Raw genomic sequence first — 18,485 nt, forward strand, 5'->3', positions numbered from 1 at the left:
CAATTAATTGACCAGCCCAAAAAAAGGGTGGGCCTTATCCTAGAAGCCATGTGACCTATCAATTATAAAAAGCTCAGCCATTTGTACCTCAAATTAGCTCTGAGGAAGGGGGGGACACCCCCGAAAAACATAAGCTGTATTTAGAGGTCTACATCTAACCACGGTCTGTACCAGTGAACTACGCCCAGTTGACATTTCCAGTGGACTTATTGATCCATTTTGTTGCCTGTTTTTTATCCATTTTTGTGAGTATGATGTACATAAGATTTTAACAAATAAATTGTTCCAAAGGTAATGCGCTAGGCTGGGGTGCCCTCTGTATTCTTTCTTTTCAGTTTTCTTTTGGTTTCCCCGATCCGTTGAGTGGCAGCACAGCAGGACGATGACAATACCAGCTAAAGTCGTGTTTTTAGCTATCCAAATTGCATAACAACTCCTCAAGCGCTGGAGCATCAATTATCTTTTTCATAAGTCAAATAAGGTCTGCTCTAAAAGGTCTCATTGAACTATCAATAAACAGAGATGTATAAAGTACTCGAAACCCATACATGAGTAAAAGTACAAGTGCTCGATCAAAAAGTGACTTGAGTAGAAGTGGAAGTGCTCGATCAAAAAGTGACTTGAGTAGAAGTACTAAAGTATTCAACATTTTTTGTACTTAAGTATTACAAGTAGTTTTTAAAAAAATTTTGCTACTCAAGTACTGAAAGTAAAAGTGCCAGTAGTTTTTTTTTTTTTTTAAATTGCTACTCAAGTACTGAAAGTAAAAGTACAAGTACTGTGTTATGTAGTTATTAAAGAAAGAAGTCAAAAGTTTGAACATCATATTGTTTTTTATTATTTCAAATGCAGCTTTTATTTATACATTTATTTTCGTATGCGCTGATAATACACAATGTTTTGAGCTTCATGAAACCTGCCATCTACTGTTCTGGCAGTGGTAATTTTTATAATTGTAACGAGTAACTATGCAGCACAAAAAAAATATATCGGAGTAGAAGTATTGAAATCATTGGAAAAATGTAGTGAAGTAAAAGTGGAAGTAGGAGAAAAAAATTCGACTCCAGGAAAGTACAGATACCGCCTTTCGGTACTTAAGTACAGTAGTGAAGTAGTTCTACTTAGTTACTATACATCTCTGTCAATAAAGCCATAAATAATCCAGCACACTAAAATTATTGTAAGATGATTATATTGTAGCATACAGAAAGCAACAATGTAATACATTATATATATATATATATATATATATATATATATATTTGGATGTGCTCCCAAATTAGCCTAGCTAAACTCTACAAAATCTGCTACCTATAGCTACAGTATGAGCAAACAATAGTCATATGTAAGGAAATGGGGAAAGATTAAATATAAAAAAGATAACATCATGAAATGAAGGACTAACATAGACTGAGAGTAGACAAATGGTACTGGTAAAGGTGAAGTATACAATCCCCATCTCTCAGGTCGAGTCCCACCACCTGGTTAGTCCAACATATTAAGAAATATTTTTGGCAATAGAAATCACTTTTAGAAATACAACCTAAGAATTTATTGATATTGCTGAATTAGTGATTCATAATTAGGAAGCAATCCGGTAGAAAGCAGAACTATCCATAAAATATGTAGATGACAGGTGATCTTCATTAATGGATTGGTCAACCTTTGACTACATTGACTGAATAAGTCGGTGGTGGCAGTGGTGATTGAGCATAAGCGTTGGTTACAGGAATAGGAATGGGAACGGCACCAGGATTCATGGGAAAGTTGACCCCATTCTGTAACGTGTACACCTTCAGAAAAAAAAAAAAAAAACATAAATTAAAGGATATTATTTTTGAGAAAGAAGACAAAATTTATCGACCAAGGTTTAAGGCTAGAGGGTATGAGGACAAATTTCGGGAGGAAAGTTCTTAGACATTAATATAATCCACAAAAAAAATTAATAATAAACAAGATGAGGCCTTGTTCTATTCATTGTATTACTATGCTTAAAAAAAAGTCCTCTAAGGTAAAAAAGAACCTATCTCAGCACTGGCATTGGTTCCAGGAAGATCTGGTAATATTGGAACTTGTTTGAGGTAGTGCATTTTTTGGTGTTGGAAACGTAGGTGGACGTTGTGGTGCTCCAATCGCCTGATCCAGTTATTACATATCTGAACTTGTGACACCTTTCCCTTGCCATCTATTACACGTATGTGTATGCCCCTTTAAGAGGGTCTTCTCCACCATGGCCACAATGGATGCCTGGATCTCTCACTGATGATTTCCCTATGGCTTCTCTCTTCTTCTCAACAACCTCCACAGAAGTACTCATGCCTATCCTCTTGGATGTTTAAAAACACTGCTCCATCCATGAAGAGGATAGGCATGAGTTTGCACTGCATGTGGGGTGAAGGAATTGAGCACTATAACTTTTTTGGGTCCATTACAGGTGCACCTCCCCATGTATGTTGCATTTAGTTTCTGAACGTACTTCACCATTAGATTTGTATTCTTCTATTTTTATGTTTCCCCACTGTTACGCTCAGCGCTCCAGGCCCCCTGCTGGCCTCCTGCGTCTCGGCGTGTGCGTCCCCGCTCTCTAGGGCGCACACGCACCGGTACTCTTAGATCTAAAGGACCTGTGCACAGGTGATTGGTGCCTGGCCCAAACTGGTTATTAAGAGTTAAGGTTTGTGAAAGGCAGTGCTGACTTAATTAGGCTTCTCCTGTGCACTGCCCATTAATACCTTCTCCTCACACAGCTTCCTGCCGGATCTTTGTGCCTTGTGCCTCTGTGAAAGCGTTCCCTTCTGTGTTTGTTTGCTTTGCTTGTTGCCGAACCCGCTGCTACCGACATCTCGCCTTTAAACCTCTGCCGCCTGCCCTGACCTCTGCTACGTCCGACTACGCTCTTGCCTACTCCCTGTGTACCACGCCATATCAGCTGCCAGAGAGATCGAGTTGTTACTAGGGGACACGACCTGGTAGTTACCGCCGCAGCTAAATCCATCCCGCCTTGCGGTGAAGACCAGTAACTGCTTTGAACCGGTCCTCTAGTACAACCCGCGCCATCGCCTCTCTGGTCCAGAGGATCCACTATCAGTCCTGCCGGTTCGTGACACCCACGTATCCAATATTGAGGAACTGTATGAACTTTGAGATATTCCACATGCCAGGTATTACAGGTACTAACTTGGATTTCTAGGACTGTTTTTTATGGACTTTATGGACTTTACCTTATGATTCACTTTTATATGAACGCTGCAATTCCTTTTTATATGTTTCGATGAGGATTGTGTTCCTTCTATTGCCAGCAGCTGAACTATTTTTCCTTGTGCTGATCTTGTACTGAATTTATATTTGACTACTTGGTAAAGTTCATGCACAAGTTCATGCACATTTTCCATTATTCTATGGACTATGCAAGGGTTGCATTCATGAGACATTTTGGTTGACTAAGGAAGGAATCAGCATTGGTGACTTTTGACTTGTTGAATATTATTTTTTTTGGCATATTTAGAATAAAGTGTTACTAAACTCAGGACCTTGCATTCACTACATCTGATCTCCCACAGAACATAAAAATGAAACCATTTTAGTAAATATAAACTGCTAAATACTTTTTTTCTCATCAGCAGTATATAGCAGTCTTGCAACTTCTATCAGTGTCTAGTTAAAACTTGTAGAACGAGTTTTCATTCTCCTCATACTGCAGGACCTGACCCTCTGTCTGGACAGTGCTGATTGGCCCTGTCCTGATCACATGCACCCTTCCATGAAAAAAAAAAAAAAAACTCTCTAGCAATACACACCAAACTGAGCATGTGCAGGGTGACTCCAAAGGCTTCGTCTTATCAGGAGATGGATTGGGGACAGTGGAAGGAGGGGAAGATCAGAGAAGATACACCCTTTTTTAACAATGCGGAGGATTAACCCCTTAGATTCCACAGTGAGTATAACAAGCATGCTTTACTGCATATACAGACTGATTTTACTGTTGTGGGTTTAGTAACAATTTACGTTTTTCAATTGCTCCCAAATCAACAGTATTTTAAGACCCTTAGGTCATATACTGTTAAAGCAGTTATGCCATTTACATTGGTTCCTTCCAGGGAATATGGTGGATTACAGGTGCAGCTCAAAAAAATAATCATCAAAAAGTTATTTAATTTCAGTAATTTATTTCAAAAAGTGAAACTCATATATTTTATATAGATGCGTTACACACAGAGTGATATATTTCATGCATTTCTTGTTTTTAATTTTGATGATTATGGCTTACAGGTAGTTAAAACCCAAAATTCATTATCACAGAAAATTAGAATATTACAAATAAAAAACAAGACAAATAAAAAAAATAATTTTTAATACAGAAAAGTTGGCTTATTGAAAAGTATGTCCTTGTACAGTATAGTATGCACTCAAATAGTCAGGGCTCCTTTTGCAATAATTACTGCATCAATGTGGTGTGGCATGAAGGCGATCAGTCTGTGGCACTGCTTAGGTGTTATGGAAGCCCAGGTTGCTTTGATAGCGGCCTTCAGCTCGTCTGCATTGTTGGGTCTGGACTTATGTTGCAATTTCCCATATAGATTATACAATCAATCCAAGTACTCACTAATTCGAGCCTCGTGTGCTCTCACACTCTACTATCACCGAATGTCCAAAAAGTGGACATAGGGACTTGTACTTAAAAAATTTGAGGTAGGATATAACCTGCACATTACTAATGGTAGACTCCATGGGGTCCAAATTCGCCAAGCCTTACTTCAAATCGCACAAGGATAGCTAAGCTTATCTGCTCTATTCTGATGACTCAAAGAAATGCTTTGTTGAAGTTAATATCAACAGTTATTAGTTGTCGTTTTCTTCTGTTTAGAACTCTTTATATGGCTACATAAATATAGGTACAAAGAAGTATAATGTCTACAAGTTGTGGATGAGAAGGAGAAAATATCTCTAAAGTGAGATGAGATCCACTCTTAGGGCTTGTTTTTACCCTAAGAGTGGTCTGTGGTGGGTCACTTTTCACAGCAGTGCAGGCGCAGGTGCAAACCTCCCAACTTTTTGAAATGGGAGCGAGGGACACGTATTAGCAAAAATATGTAGGCATAGGACACACCCCCTACCACGCCCCTTAAAGGAGAATTATACAAAAAAATGATTGGTTAAGCCCACAAGTCCTTTTTTACCACTACTATTCCTTTATATTGGCTTTTAAAATTTACAAATGCAGCAATTTAGAAATTGGATGAAAGATTTAGCAGTGGGAAACCCTTTTTGATAGAGAAATAGTGCATTTTATATACAACTATGTAGATCACATCAAAATGAGGGACAAATAAGGAGGAAAGAGGGACAGAGGGACTTTGTTCCAAATCAGAGACAGTCCCTCGAAATCAGGGACAGTTGGGAGCTATGCAGATGGATACCATCACCTCCTGAATGCCGTTATCTTTTCCAGACAGCTGAATGGCTACCTTTTGGCTTGTGTTTGCAGCACGGTATCATTCACATAAATATGTCAACTTTTGGCAGCAGTAATGCCGCACCACAAACAGACCTTTGTGCCACCTCTGAAAAGCAGCCAGACTGGGGTGTCCACATACAAAGTGTAAACTAAAGCCCCGTACACACGTACTGATCGTCGGCCGAACGATCGGCCGTCTTTTGTCCAGGGCTGTCGTGTCTGTTGAAAACTGCAAAAGACTGCACACGAATTTTGTCGGCCAACAACAGCCGACTACAGAAGTGATGTCATGTGATGGTTAACTTTCCTTGTCTTTTTTCTTTTCTGAGCATGCCCAGTCTTGCTAATCTGCTGTCTGTCGGCCGAAATCTGTACTGACTGGTGAACAATCAGCCGTTCTGGTGACGGCCAACAAATATTTTAAAGTCTGCACGACAGATTCTGTTCGGCCGAAAATGCGCTGTCGGCTGTCGGAAGCACCATACTAACAAGCCTACAATCGGCCGATCGGTCGGCGGCCGAATATTTACGGCCGACAATCGGTACGTGTGTACGGGGCTTTAGCCTTAAAGTTGTCACAGTAACAGGTATCCCCACTGGAAGGTGTCCAATACATACAGGTAGACTTTTAAGTTTCCAACCCAACCTCTCCATTATTAATATTTCTATATTTGTTACAAAAACAAATCATCTGATTTAAAGAGGTGGAGCATGTGATGTTACCATTCATGAGTACCTAGAGAAGGGTGATGTCTAAACACAATCCTAGTTATGGCCACAGAGTAGAGCTGGGACAAGGATCTCAAAGCAAAGGGGGTTTCCAACGCTGGTGGTTGAATGACTATGCTGGGGCTTTGACTTGACACTTTATTTTTTTACAGTAATCCCGTACGTCTCTTACCTGGGTGACACTTTGTACTTTTGAGAGAGACCGGCATCCAAAAGCAGAGGTGGAAACGGTGACACAGAAGAGCAGCAAATTTATCACAAGCAGAAAAGAAATAACAGCATAACTACCATTCTGTAGAAAAAAAAAAACTGTTAGTAAATCAGTAGTTTATTCTTATATGGTTTATTCTTATATATATTATTTTTAGTTTGTAGTTTATTTATAATGTATATTGTGCAGGATGACGGGGGATGTGTCCTGGATGGCAGGTATATTTCTCCATTATTCGGGTTGTGGTCCCTTTAACCCTTTCGCTGCCAGAGCTGTTTTTGTTTTTTGTTTACATGCCCAAAAAAATCATTTTAGGTCTGAAGATTTTTTGGTAATGGAACCATGACCCACACTGTGCTTGTGGACTTCCGTCAGTATACGGTTTCCTTCAGTCTTGAATAGAGTTAAGCGAACACCTGGAAGTCAGGGTACAGCGAGTCCGGCCGAACTTGAAAAAAAAAGTCCGGGTTCATGACCCGGACTTAACCCGAACTTGACCCCGATCCCGAACCCCATTGAAGTCAATGGTGACCCGAACTTTTGAGCACTAAAATGGCTCTAAAAAAAACATGGAAAGGGCTAGAGGGCTGCAAATGGCAGCAACATCTTCTTAAGAGCATGGCAAGTGCTCTGCAAACAAATGTGGATAGAGAAATAACTTAAAATAACATAAAAAACATAAAATTAAAAAAATAATCATCTTGATCTAGGAGGACGAGGCCCATATGGAGTAGGAGGTTGAGGTGGCGGTGGATGGGGTGGTGTAGGTGGAAGCGACGGCGGTGGAGGAGGATGAGGTAGCTACCACTGGTTTTTAATTTTATTTCTTTTTAAATTAGGGTTACACCCCAAAAGAGTGAGAAAGATCAAAAATACAATGGCTGGGTAAGGCCGGTATACATGTCTATTCCGCACAAGTCCTGTGAGATCCATGCCTAGTTCATTTTAATGAATGTGAGCCTGTCCACATTGGCTCTGGACAGGCGGCTGCGCTTGACTGTGATAACGACCCCAGCCATGCTAAATACCCATTCAGATAATACACTGGCTGCAGGGCAGGCCAGCACCTCCAAGGTGTAAAGGGCAAGCTAAGGCCATGTGCCCAATTTGGAGACCCAGAAGTTGAAGGGGGCAGACCTGTCATTCAGTACGTGTATAGTACCTAAGGAACGGTAAGGAACTGTATATGGTTAATGGTATATGGTAAGGAATGGTGATGGCGGCGGGGGGGCTTTTTTCTCCCTTCTGGGTTGAGTCTGGTCTTGGAATAGGAATGTGTCCCTGGTTGTGGGCTGGGCTCTCCCAAAGCTATCTAAGTTCTGAGGCCCTCTGGTAGGGACGGGGCTGCACTGGTCTTGCCAGGGATCGGGATTCTGAAAAGCCTGTGGTGTATGTGCCCCTGAAATGGCAGTACAGGGGTGCCATAATTCACGGTGGATGGCAACACTATGAGTATGGCACCAAGGACACTGCACTTCCTACACACGTTTTTCACACCTGCCTCTAGGGTTGGGCCTTTTGGTCAGGAGTCAGGACCGGAGGAATTTTTTTATTCCTGGCCAAAGGGCATGGCATAGTATTGCAACGTGGCACTAACCTTGCACTTCTCCACTATCCCTTTCCCCACTTTTATGTGTTGTGTGTCTCACGTTTTGTGTTTTTTATTGTGGCGGTACACTTTATTTTGCACAGCGTGATTAGTAGGGTGTAGGTCCTTGGGCCTGTCCCTGAAAGTCTTGGGAGGGGGTGGATATGGCCTTCTGGCTTGGTTCGCTCTCTCTCATGGGGTCTCTCTTCGGGAGAGCCCCACCTAGTACTTGGGGTGGTCTGTTTCAGCAGACCTCCTAAAGAACGGGGCTGCCTGGTTTCGGTCAGGTTAGCCAGTGAAGTACCCCAGTCCCTGTCAGGAGCCTTGCGCCCCGGGGAATCAGGGTCAGGGACCATGTGTACACCCTGTGCACTTTTTGTGTTCCATTTTTTTTGGTGTGCACTTTTTTATGCACCCACCGGGTGATAGTCTGAGTGTGTTCACACACCACGGGCTTAAAAAAAAAAAAAAAACAGCTGGTGGTCCTGGTTGTTGTGGCATGCCGACAAAGCTTTTCCACATTTCATACATGCTAACCCTGCCTTATGAGGTGCTAGCGGTGCCCTGGCTGCGTTAGGGACCTCCTCCTCGGCCTTCGCCTTGTGCTTTCACTGTGCCCCCCGCTGTCAGGTCGGAATGCCACCAGCATCGATCTTTTGGCTAAGATCAAGTGTAGTATCTTTTATCAGTTATCTGGGTGCCACCCTGCTGTGAACATGGTTCCTCCTCCTCCATCTCCTCCTCCTCCTCATCCTCCACCTTGTCATCCTCCAGAACTGTGCCCTTGCTGGACAATTGTGTACCGGACATTTGTGGGTGCAGAAACCCACACTCGGAGCCACTTGTGAATGACTGCCCTGAAAGCCTTGGAAATGATCACTGCCCTGTATTCGGAGGCGGTAGAGGATGAGGATGAGGAAGCGGAGTAGGAGGAGTTAGCAACAGGAGGCAAACTGAAGTGCCCTGCAATCCTTGGGGGTGGAAGGAGATGCACCAAACAAATTTAAAGGGTGTATCTCACAGTAACATAATCAGCAAACGCTGCAAAATTATTAATTTTCCCCTAAATGGGTGTTTATTGAATAGCAGAATAGAACAACAGTATCCAAAGGGTGTATCTCACACGTACAGATACAGACTAAGCCGCAATTTAATATCTTTCTGTCCCCTAAATGGGTGTTTATTGACTAGCAAAATAGAACAACAGTATCCAATGGGTGTATCTCACAGTAAAATATGCAGACTAGGCCGCAATTTTTTTTTTCCCTAAATGGGTGTTTATTGAATAGCGGAATAGAACAGTATCCAAAGGGTGTATCTCACAGTAACGTATAAATTACAATTTTTTATTTTTCCCTTTAATTGGTGATTTTTGAAGAGCAGATTAGAACACAGCAGTGTCTAAAGGCTTTATCTCACAGTAACATATAAAGGAAAAAATGAAAAAAAAAAATTCCCTTTGAAGTGGTGATTTTTGAATAGCAGATTAGAACTGCAGTGTCTAAACACTGTATGTCACTGTAAAATATGAAGGAAAAAACGTTTTTGTTTTCTTTAAATCCAGATTAAACAGACACATATGCACTGAGCTTGCATTACATGGCTGCTACACGACACACGCTGCCCACCTAACAGGTTGGATACTGTTGTTGTTCTATTCCGCTATTGAATAAAAACACATTTGAGGCTACATTCACACCTGAGCGTAGCGTTTTTTACCGCGATTTTACCGCGATTTTTGCGGCGTTTTTTACCGCGATTTTACCGCGATTTTTACCGCGATTTTTGTGCAGGCGTTTTTAGATTGAATAGAGATCAATGGAAAACGCCTGTAATCTGCCCAAAAAGAAGCTCATGTACTTTTTTGAGCTTTGGGCGTTTTGTATACAGCTTCAAAACGCTCAGATGTGAACAGGGGCCATTGAAATGAATAGGATTTGTCTTGTTGGGCGTTTTGAGAGCTGATCCTGGAGCAGAAAAACGCCCCAAAAACGCCCCAAAAACGCCCCAAAACGCCTACATGTGAACGGAGCCTGAATGAAAAACTGAAAAATAATTATTTTTCCCTAAAAACTGAAAAATAATTAATTTTCCCTTGAATTGGTGCTTTTTGAATAGCAGATTAGAACAGCAGTGTCTAAACGCTGTATGTCACTGTAAAATATGAAGGAAAAAACGTTTTTTTTTTTAAAAAAAAAACAGATTAAGCTGACACGTATGCACATGGCTGCTACACGCCGCCCACCTAACAGACTGATAAAAGTTTTTTGTTTTTTTTTCTCCTTCCTCCTCACTGGGCTCAGGTCAGGGCAAAAAGATCATGCACAGCACCCCCACACAATAAAATTGATGTACATCGCTGTCTGATTAAAGAAGATTCTTCCTATACTCCCTCAAAGCAATCTCCAGCCTGCGCCTACAATAATCTCCTATCTCCTATCTCTCCCTCAGCAGCATCAGGAACCTCTCCCTACAGTAGTTAGAGCAGAGTGACATGCGGCGCTACATGACTCCAGCTTATATAGAGGCTGGGTCACATGCTGCACTGGCCAATCACAGCCATGCCATTAGTAGGCATGGCTGTGATGGCTTCTAAGGGCACACTAGTTAAACGCTTGTTGATTGGCTGCCCTGCAGCTGTTGAAACCGCGCCATTTAAACCGCGCCAAAACATTAAAACTGCTGTCTGCATCAATGGATGAGTCCAGTAGCGACAAATTCTGGTCCTCTCACACCATTTTCTTTGTCTTCAGAGCCTCAGCAATAGCATCAGCAGCAGCATTTCCTCACACATGCTCATGATTGGACCCATAGTGAAGCACAAAAAATAAGACCGCTATCTACAAGCACACTGCTCTCTCTTCTTTTACAGAAGGGCTGAAATAGTTAATACTTTACTTGTTTTTCATGCGTTATGGGCATTTGGGAGGGACGTTATCTTTAAAAAACACTTCTAACCTCAAATGCTCATAACTGCTGCTTAACCTCTTTATGACCGCCGGCCGCAGATATACTGTACGGCGGTCGTGAGCAGGAGGCTAGAGGGTGATCGCTCCCCGATGAGAGGAAAGAACGGTCAGCTATTGTAAACACAGCTGACCGTTCTTATCCCTGGAATGATCACAGAGCGCCTGTGATCCTTCTATATAGGATTACAGGTCTCTATGGTCATTTCACAAGCCCAACCCCCATACAGTTAGAAAAAACCCCTAGGTACACATTTAACCCCTTGTTCACCCACAATGGTATTCCCTTCCCTGCCAGTGTCATTATTACAGTAACAGTGCATATTTGTAGCACTGATTACTGTAGTAATGTCACTGGTCCCCCCAAAAGTGTCAAAAATGTCAGTTAGAGGTCCGATCTGTCAGCCGCAATGTCGCAGTCCTGCTAAAAAATCACAGATCGCCGCCATTACTAGTAAAAAAAAAAAAAAAACTATAAAAATGACATAAATCCTTTCCCTAGATTGTAGACGTGATACACCTATTGCAATTTTTTTTTACCACAAATATGTAGCAGAATACAAATTAGCCTAACATGTTAGGCCCCTTTCACACAACGTCAGTTGTCATCCGTTTTTCGTCAGTTATTATCCGTTTTTCGTCAGTTGTTATCCGTCTTTCATCCGTTGTCATCCGTTTTTACATAGAGATGCATTGATGTCCGTTTTTCATCCGTCAACGGATGGATGAAAAAACGGACAAACGGACAGCGTGTGTGAAAGGGGCCTAAAAAAAAAAAAATGTATTGTTACATTTTTTTTTTTTTTTTTTGAGAATGTTATATAGCAGAAAGTGAAAAATATTGTTTTTTTTTTTTTTTTTCAGAATTGTCGCTCTATTTTTGTTTATAGCGCAAGAAATAAAAATTGCAGAGGTGATCAAATACCACCAAAAGAAAGCTCTATTTTTGGGAAAAAAGGACATCAATTTTATTTGGGTACATCGTCGCACGACCACGCAATTGTCAGTTAAAGTAACGCAGTGCCGAATCACAAAAAATGGCCTGGTTATTAGGGGGCAAGTCCTTTCGGTCCAGAAGTGGTTATTTTTTTTTTTTTTTTTTTTTTATTGGGTATGTTTTATAGCAGAAATTAAAAAATATTGTTTTGTTTTTTTCCAGAGTTGTCGCTCTTTTTTTGTTTATAACGCAAAAAATAAAAATCGTAGAGGAGATCAAACACCAGCAAAAGAAAGTTCTATTTGTGGGGAAAATTTTTTTTGGGTACAGCGTCACATGACCACGCAATGGTCAGTTAAAGTAACGCAGGGCGTATCGCAAAAAAATTATTTTAACGGACAATTGCACGGTCGTGCAACGCTGTACCCATATGAAATTGACGTCCTTTTTTTTCCCACATACAGAGCTTTCTTTTGGAAGTATTTGATCACCTCTGTGGTTTTTATTTTTTGCACTATAAACAAAAAAATAGCGACAATTTTGAAAAAATTACAATATTTTTCACATTCTTTTTATGAAATTCTCAAAAAAAAAAAAAAAAAAGTAAAAATCAAAACTTTTTAAACATTTTAGGCCAATTTGTTTTCTGCTACATATTTTTGGTAAAAAAGAAAAAATCACAATAATCCTATTTTGATTGGTTTGCGCAAAAGTTATTGCGTTTGCTAACTACGGGAAAATGTATGTCATTTTTATTGTTTGTTTTTTTTTACTAGTAATGGCGGCAATCTGCGACTTTTTTTTGCGGGACTGCGACATTGCGGCGGACAGATTGGACCCCTAACTGACATTTTTGACACCCTTGGGGTACCAGTGTCATTACTACAGTAATCAGTGCTAAAAATATGCACTGTTACTGTAAAAATGACACTGGCAGGGAAGGGGTTAACAGTATGTGTGATCAAGGGGTTAAATGTGTCCCTAGGGGCGTGATTCTAACTTTCAAGGGGGTGTGGCTTATGAGATGACCATAGAGACATGCGATCCTATATAGCAGGATCACATACAGTGCCTTGTGAAAGTATTCGACCCCCTTGAACATTTCGACCATTTGCCACATTTCAGGCTTCAAACATAAAGATATAAAACTGTAATTTTTTGTGAAGAATCAACAACAAGTGGGACACAGTCATGAAGTGGAACAAAATTTATTGGATATTTCAAACTTTTTTAACGAATAAAAAACTGAAAAATTGGGCGTGCAAAATTATTCAGCCCCCTTAAGTTAATACTTTGTAGCGCCACCTTTTGCTGCGATTACAGCTGTAAGTCGCTTGGGGTATGTTTCTATCAGTTTTGCACATCGAGAGACTGAAATTTTTGCCCATTCCTCATTGCAAAACAGCTTGAGCTCAGTGAGGTTGGATGGAGACCGTTTGTGAATAGCAGTTTTCAGTTCTTTCCACAGATTCTCGATAGGATTCAGGTCTGGACTTTGACTTGGCCATTCTAACACCTGGATATGTTTATGTGTGAACCATTCCATTGTAGATTTTGCTTTATGTTTTGGATCATTGTCTTGTTGGAAGACAAATCTCCGTCCCAGTCTCAGGTCTTTTGCAGACTCCATCAGGTTTTCTTCCAGAATGGTCCTGTATTTGGCTCCATCCATCTTCCCATCAATTGTAAACCATCTTCCCTGTCCCTGCTGAAGAAAAGCAGGATAAACCATGATGCTGCCACCACCACCATGTTTCATAGGGGGGATGGTGTGTTCAGGGTGATGAGCTGTGTTGCTTTTACGCCAAACATAATGTTTTGCATTGTTGCCAAAAAGTTAGATTTTGGTTTCATCTGACCAGAGCACCTTCTTCCACATGTTTGGTGTCTCCCAGGTGGCTTGTGGCAAACTTTAAATGACACTTTTTATGGATATCTTTAAGAAATGGCTTTCTTCTTGCCACTCTTCCATAAAGACCAGATTTGTGCAGTATACGACTGATTGTTATCCTATGGACAGAGTCTCCCACCTCAGCTGTAGATCTCTGCAGTTCATCCAGAGTGATCATGGGCCTCTTGGCTGCATCTCTGATCAGTCTTCTCCTTGAGCTGAAAGTTTAGAGGGATGGCCAGGTCTTCGTAGATTTGCAGTGGTCTGATACTGCACATTGCTCCTTGGGATGTTTAAAGCTTGGGAAATCTTTTTGTATCCAAATCCGGATTTAAACTTCTCCACAACAGTATCTCGGACCTGCCTGGTGTGTTCCTTGTTCTTCATGATGCTCTCTACGCTTTAAACGGACCTCTGAGACTATCACAGTGCAGGTGCATTTATACGGAGACTTGATTACACACAGGTGGATTCTATTTATCATCATTAGTAGGGATGATCGAACTTTTGAAAAGTTAGGTTCGACCAGAACTCCCGAACTTCCCGAAAGTTCGGCCCGGATTTCAGAACCCCATAGAAATCAATGGGACCCGAACTTTGGTAATCAGAAAACACCATTTTGAAGCCCTAAAACCCAATAAATGCCCCTAAAAAGTGCCTAGGGTTCTGGGTCATGCCCCAGGGACTATTAATCACACAAAAAAAGTTCTTAAAAATTGAAATTTCTTAACATAGGGAGACAATTATTGAAAAAATAATTGAAAAAAAAAAAAAAAAGATTTCTTTGGATTTAGTGTCGGGGGGGGGGGGGGGGTATAAGAGGTGTACCTGTGAAGTTTCAGCTCTGTAGCATGTCCAGAACCAGAAAAAAAAAGTTTGTTTGTATTAGAATTGCAGTAGAACAGGATAGTGGCTTCGCTATTTTCACACCCAGCTTTTTGTTGCAGGCATTTATAGGGCTTTTTTGTGGACATGTTTGGAGGAAGGCAGGACATCTGAACTTCTGTGTAGGGGTATATATACACACACACATGTATGTATATATACACATACATATATATATATATATATAGGTGTGAAAGTAGCAGAACCCTATGGCTGCGCTAATGAAATTATTAACAGCCATAGGACTTTGCTCCTTTCACACCTATATGTGTGTATGTGTATAAATACATATAAGTGTGTGTGTGTGTATATATACCCCTATTCACAAGTTCAGATGTTATGCCTGCCTCCAAAGACGCCCAAAAAATGCCCAAAAAAAACCGCCTGCAACAACACACCTAGGCGTTTTTGTAGCAGGAGTTTTTTTGGGCATTTTTTGGCGTCTTTGGAGGCAGGCATAAAATCTGAACTTGTGTATAGGGGTATATATACACACACACTTATATGTATTTATACACACATATAGGTGTGAAAGGAGCGAAGTCCTATGGCTGTTAATAATTTCATTAGCGCAGCCATAGGGTTCTGCTACTTTCACACCAATATATGTGTATGTGTATATATACATACATGTGTGTGTGTGTATATACCCCTACACAGAAGTTCAGATGTCATGCCTGCCTCCAAACACGTCCACAAAAAAGCCCAATAAAATGCCTGAAACAAAACGGCCAGATGTGACATGGGCGAAGCCACTATTCTGTCCTATAGCAATTCTAATATAAACAATCTTTTTTCTATGGCTTTCTATGGCGGTCACCCTGACATGGAAGGGTTTGGTCACTCTGCCATAGCAGTCAGAGTCAGTTAACCCTACACTACACTACAGTCCCCTGACACTTAACACTTTCCCTACAGAAACTAGATTATTAAATCTAACTATAGTGGAAAATAGTACCCTAACTACACTAGATATCCCTTTCCTCACACTAATAATTGCTAAATGACACTTTGAAGCAGGAGTAACAGAACTGCTTCCACTCTCTTCCACAGCCCTGTATTAAAGTGCTAGAGATTTGGCGGGGCTATCTTATATACTGGGGGGCGTATTCACTACTGATTGGCCTCTGGACCCCCTAGTCACTCCAATCACATTTTACTGATGGTTCTGGTCCAATCACGGGCTTTTAAAGCCCAGTTCCTGTCCCATTGCATTTTGGTCGGTTCTGGTTGCCGAATTCCGAACTTTTTCAGCAAAAAGTTCGAAATTCGGCCGAATTTCGAACAGTCAATGTTCGGGACGAACCGCTGGTCGACCCGAACCATTCGATCATCCCTAATCATTAGTCATTTAGGTCAACATTGGATCATTCAGAGATCCTCACTGAACTTCTGGAGAGAGTTTGCTGCACTGAAAGTAAAGGGGCTGAATAATTTTGCACGCCCAATTTTTCAGTTTTTTATTTGTTAACAAAGTTTGAAATATCCAATAAATTTCGTTCCACTTCATGATTGTGTCCCACTTGTTGTTGATTCTTCACAAAAACTTACAGTTTTACATCTTTATGTTTAAGGCCTGAAATGTGGCAAAAGGTCGCAAAGTTCAAGGGGGCCGAATACTTTCGCAAGGCACTGTGTATATATATATATATATATATATATATATATATATATATACAGTATATAGCACCTTATAAGGTAGGTGCTAGTTAAAAGTATAGCGGGCCTTGGCTGCCTAACAGCAGAGCCATGATTTTCAGCCGGGCTGTCATGTCTCCCAGGTGTGGCTGATAAAAGTGGAGTCGCCCCACTGGCTCCATGGGAGGATTTTCATTGGGCAGTGGAGGAAACCCAATCAGTGTCTCATTCAGGCCTGTATCTACCCTAGAAGGCAGATTCTGCCGCACAGGATTCTGGGAGTGGATATAAGTTTTGAGGGAACGCATGACGCAGCGTCTTTGGCGGGAAGCAGAGTCCCAGGAGGGAGAGTACGACTGTCTCTACTCCTGTCAGAAGGATCGGTTGTCTCTGGTGGCTTGCCTGAGAGTACAGAGAGAGCTGAGCTGAGCTGCAGAGAGTGTGCCGAGGACCAGCGGAGAAAGAGGGGTTCAGTTCCAGGAAAGCATTCCAAGTTTGTGAGTACTGTAAACTGCCCCTGGGGGTCTGCCTAGCATAAAGGGGACCATTCCGGTGAAGGTCCCAGGGATCCAGGAGCTAGCTAGCGGTAAAGGGGGTGCCTAGTCAGAGGATCCTGAAGTGTCAGAGGGGGTGCCTAGTCAGAGGACCCTGACGTGTCAGATGGGGTGCCTAGTCAGAGGACCCTGAAGTGTCAGAGGGGGTGCCTCGTCAGACAACCCTGAAGTGTCGGAGGGGGTGCCTAGTTAGAGGACCCTGAAAGTGTAAAGGGGGTGCCAGCGGTTGGGCCCTGAAGAGTTAGGTGTACAGCATGTAGTGTACAGTGTTAAGGGTTGCAGCAGCACAAGCAGTTAGAAAGGAGCTACCTCAGTTAGTGAAGCGCTGGAGGGAGCTGTTCACCGGACTTTTGAGCTAAACAGAATGTCAAGTGTATTTCAGTCCTGGATCTTCAGAGTTAACCAGAATGTTAAAGTCGAACTTCTAGCACAGTTCATCAAAATAGTATCTTCAAGCACCAGGAAGTGTTGGTCGGCATTCAGCTGGCGTCAAGACAGCGCTAACAGGCATTTTTCTATAAAGTGCCCCAATTAAACCTAGTTGAGCAAGAGGAATATCCCACTCATTCCCTTCTCCCATCCCTATTACAAAATAAACAAAACACACCAAAGATGCCGGAATGGTCATTGTCTCAGTTCTCACACTTGGGTATTCAGTTTAAATGTGTTGGAAGTGTTACCGGTAACAATGGCAGACCCACATCAGGCCCAATTCCTGGAAATATTGCTATATATAAATATGTAATTTTTTTTTTTTTTTTGTGACATGATCTGGAAGAACATGTTTGTTCCTAGTTCTTCAGCCGCACTGGTTTTTCTGAGCTGTATTGATGATTTTTTTTATTTAACAGAGTCTCTAATCTAATCTGGTTGTACCCCCATATGCTGGCTTTGCTTTGGGGATTTGGATCTTGTTGGGGAGATTGTTCTGCGGCAGGAACCCTGGGACCACCTTCCCTTGTTCACCTTCTCTTCGCTGCTGCCAATTATCCGGTCCCTTGCTTTTAAAATCTTGATTGTTATATTTTTTCATTGGCTTTGATAATGTAAGTATATCATCTGGGCCTTCATTGGCCTTATATTTGGTCATGTTTGATTTGAATGAATCGGTTTGACTAATATTCGTCAAACTTCTATATATCTCTAAACAAAGCATACTGACTATTTTGATGAATTATAACTTTTTAGGTGATTTCAAGACATCTGATACACCCGAAGAAGGAATATCATTCTGAAACGCGTTGGGTTTCACCTTGTATTGCATGTACTCACTTGTTACATATAGTTACATAGTTACATAGTAGGTGAGGTTGAATAAAGACAAAAGTCCATCCAGTTCAACCTGTGTAGGTGTGTGTGACTGTAATCATCTAGCATAGCCCTTAATCTCCTGATCCTTGAGATGTAAGTCTAAGAGTCTTTTGAAAGTCACCAAACTACCCGCAGAAACCACCTCTTGTGGTAGAGAATTCCACAATCTTGTAGCCCTAACAGTAAAGAACCCTCCTCGTTGCCTGAGGTTAAAACGCTTCTCCTCTAATCGCATTGTATGTCCTCGAGTCCTCATGCAATTCCTTCGAATGAACAGCTTTTTTTCTAAGCTGAGATCCCCATTAAGATATTTATAAACT

The 18,485-nt window shown here is 41.4% G+C and overlaps 1 protein-coding gene across 1 annotated transcript in view; it reads right to left on the reverse strand.

Annotated features, from left to right (window-relative positions):
• Positions 1 to 1,266: 1,266 nt before the first annotated feature.
• Positions 1,267 to 18,485, reverse strand: part of LOC309562870 (uncharacterized protein) — a 44,895-nt gene continuing 27,676 nt past the window's right edge. The window contains exons 4-5 of the mRNA XM_082267188.1: positions 6,357 to 6,476; positions 1,267 to 1,793 (exon numbers count right to left, since the gene is read on the reverse strand). Of these exons, the coding sequence (XP_082123314.1) occupies positions 1,659 to 1,793; positions 6,357 to 6,476 (255 nt within the window). The 3' untranslated portion in view covers positions 1,267 to 1,658. The remainder of the gene's footprint in view (positions 1,794 to 6,356; positions 6,477 to 18,485) is intronic.

The sequence above is a fragment of the Pelophylax lessonae genome (genome assembly GCF_965119305.1).
Source record: "Pelophylax lessonae genome assembly, chromosome: 9".
Taxonomy (NCBI): Eukaryota; Metazoa; Chordata; class Amphibia; order Anura; family Ranidae; genus Pelophylax; species Pelophylax lessonae.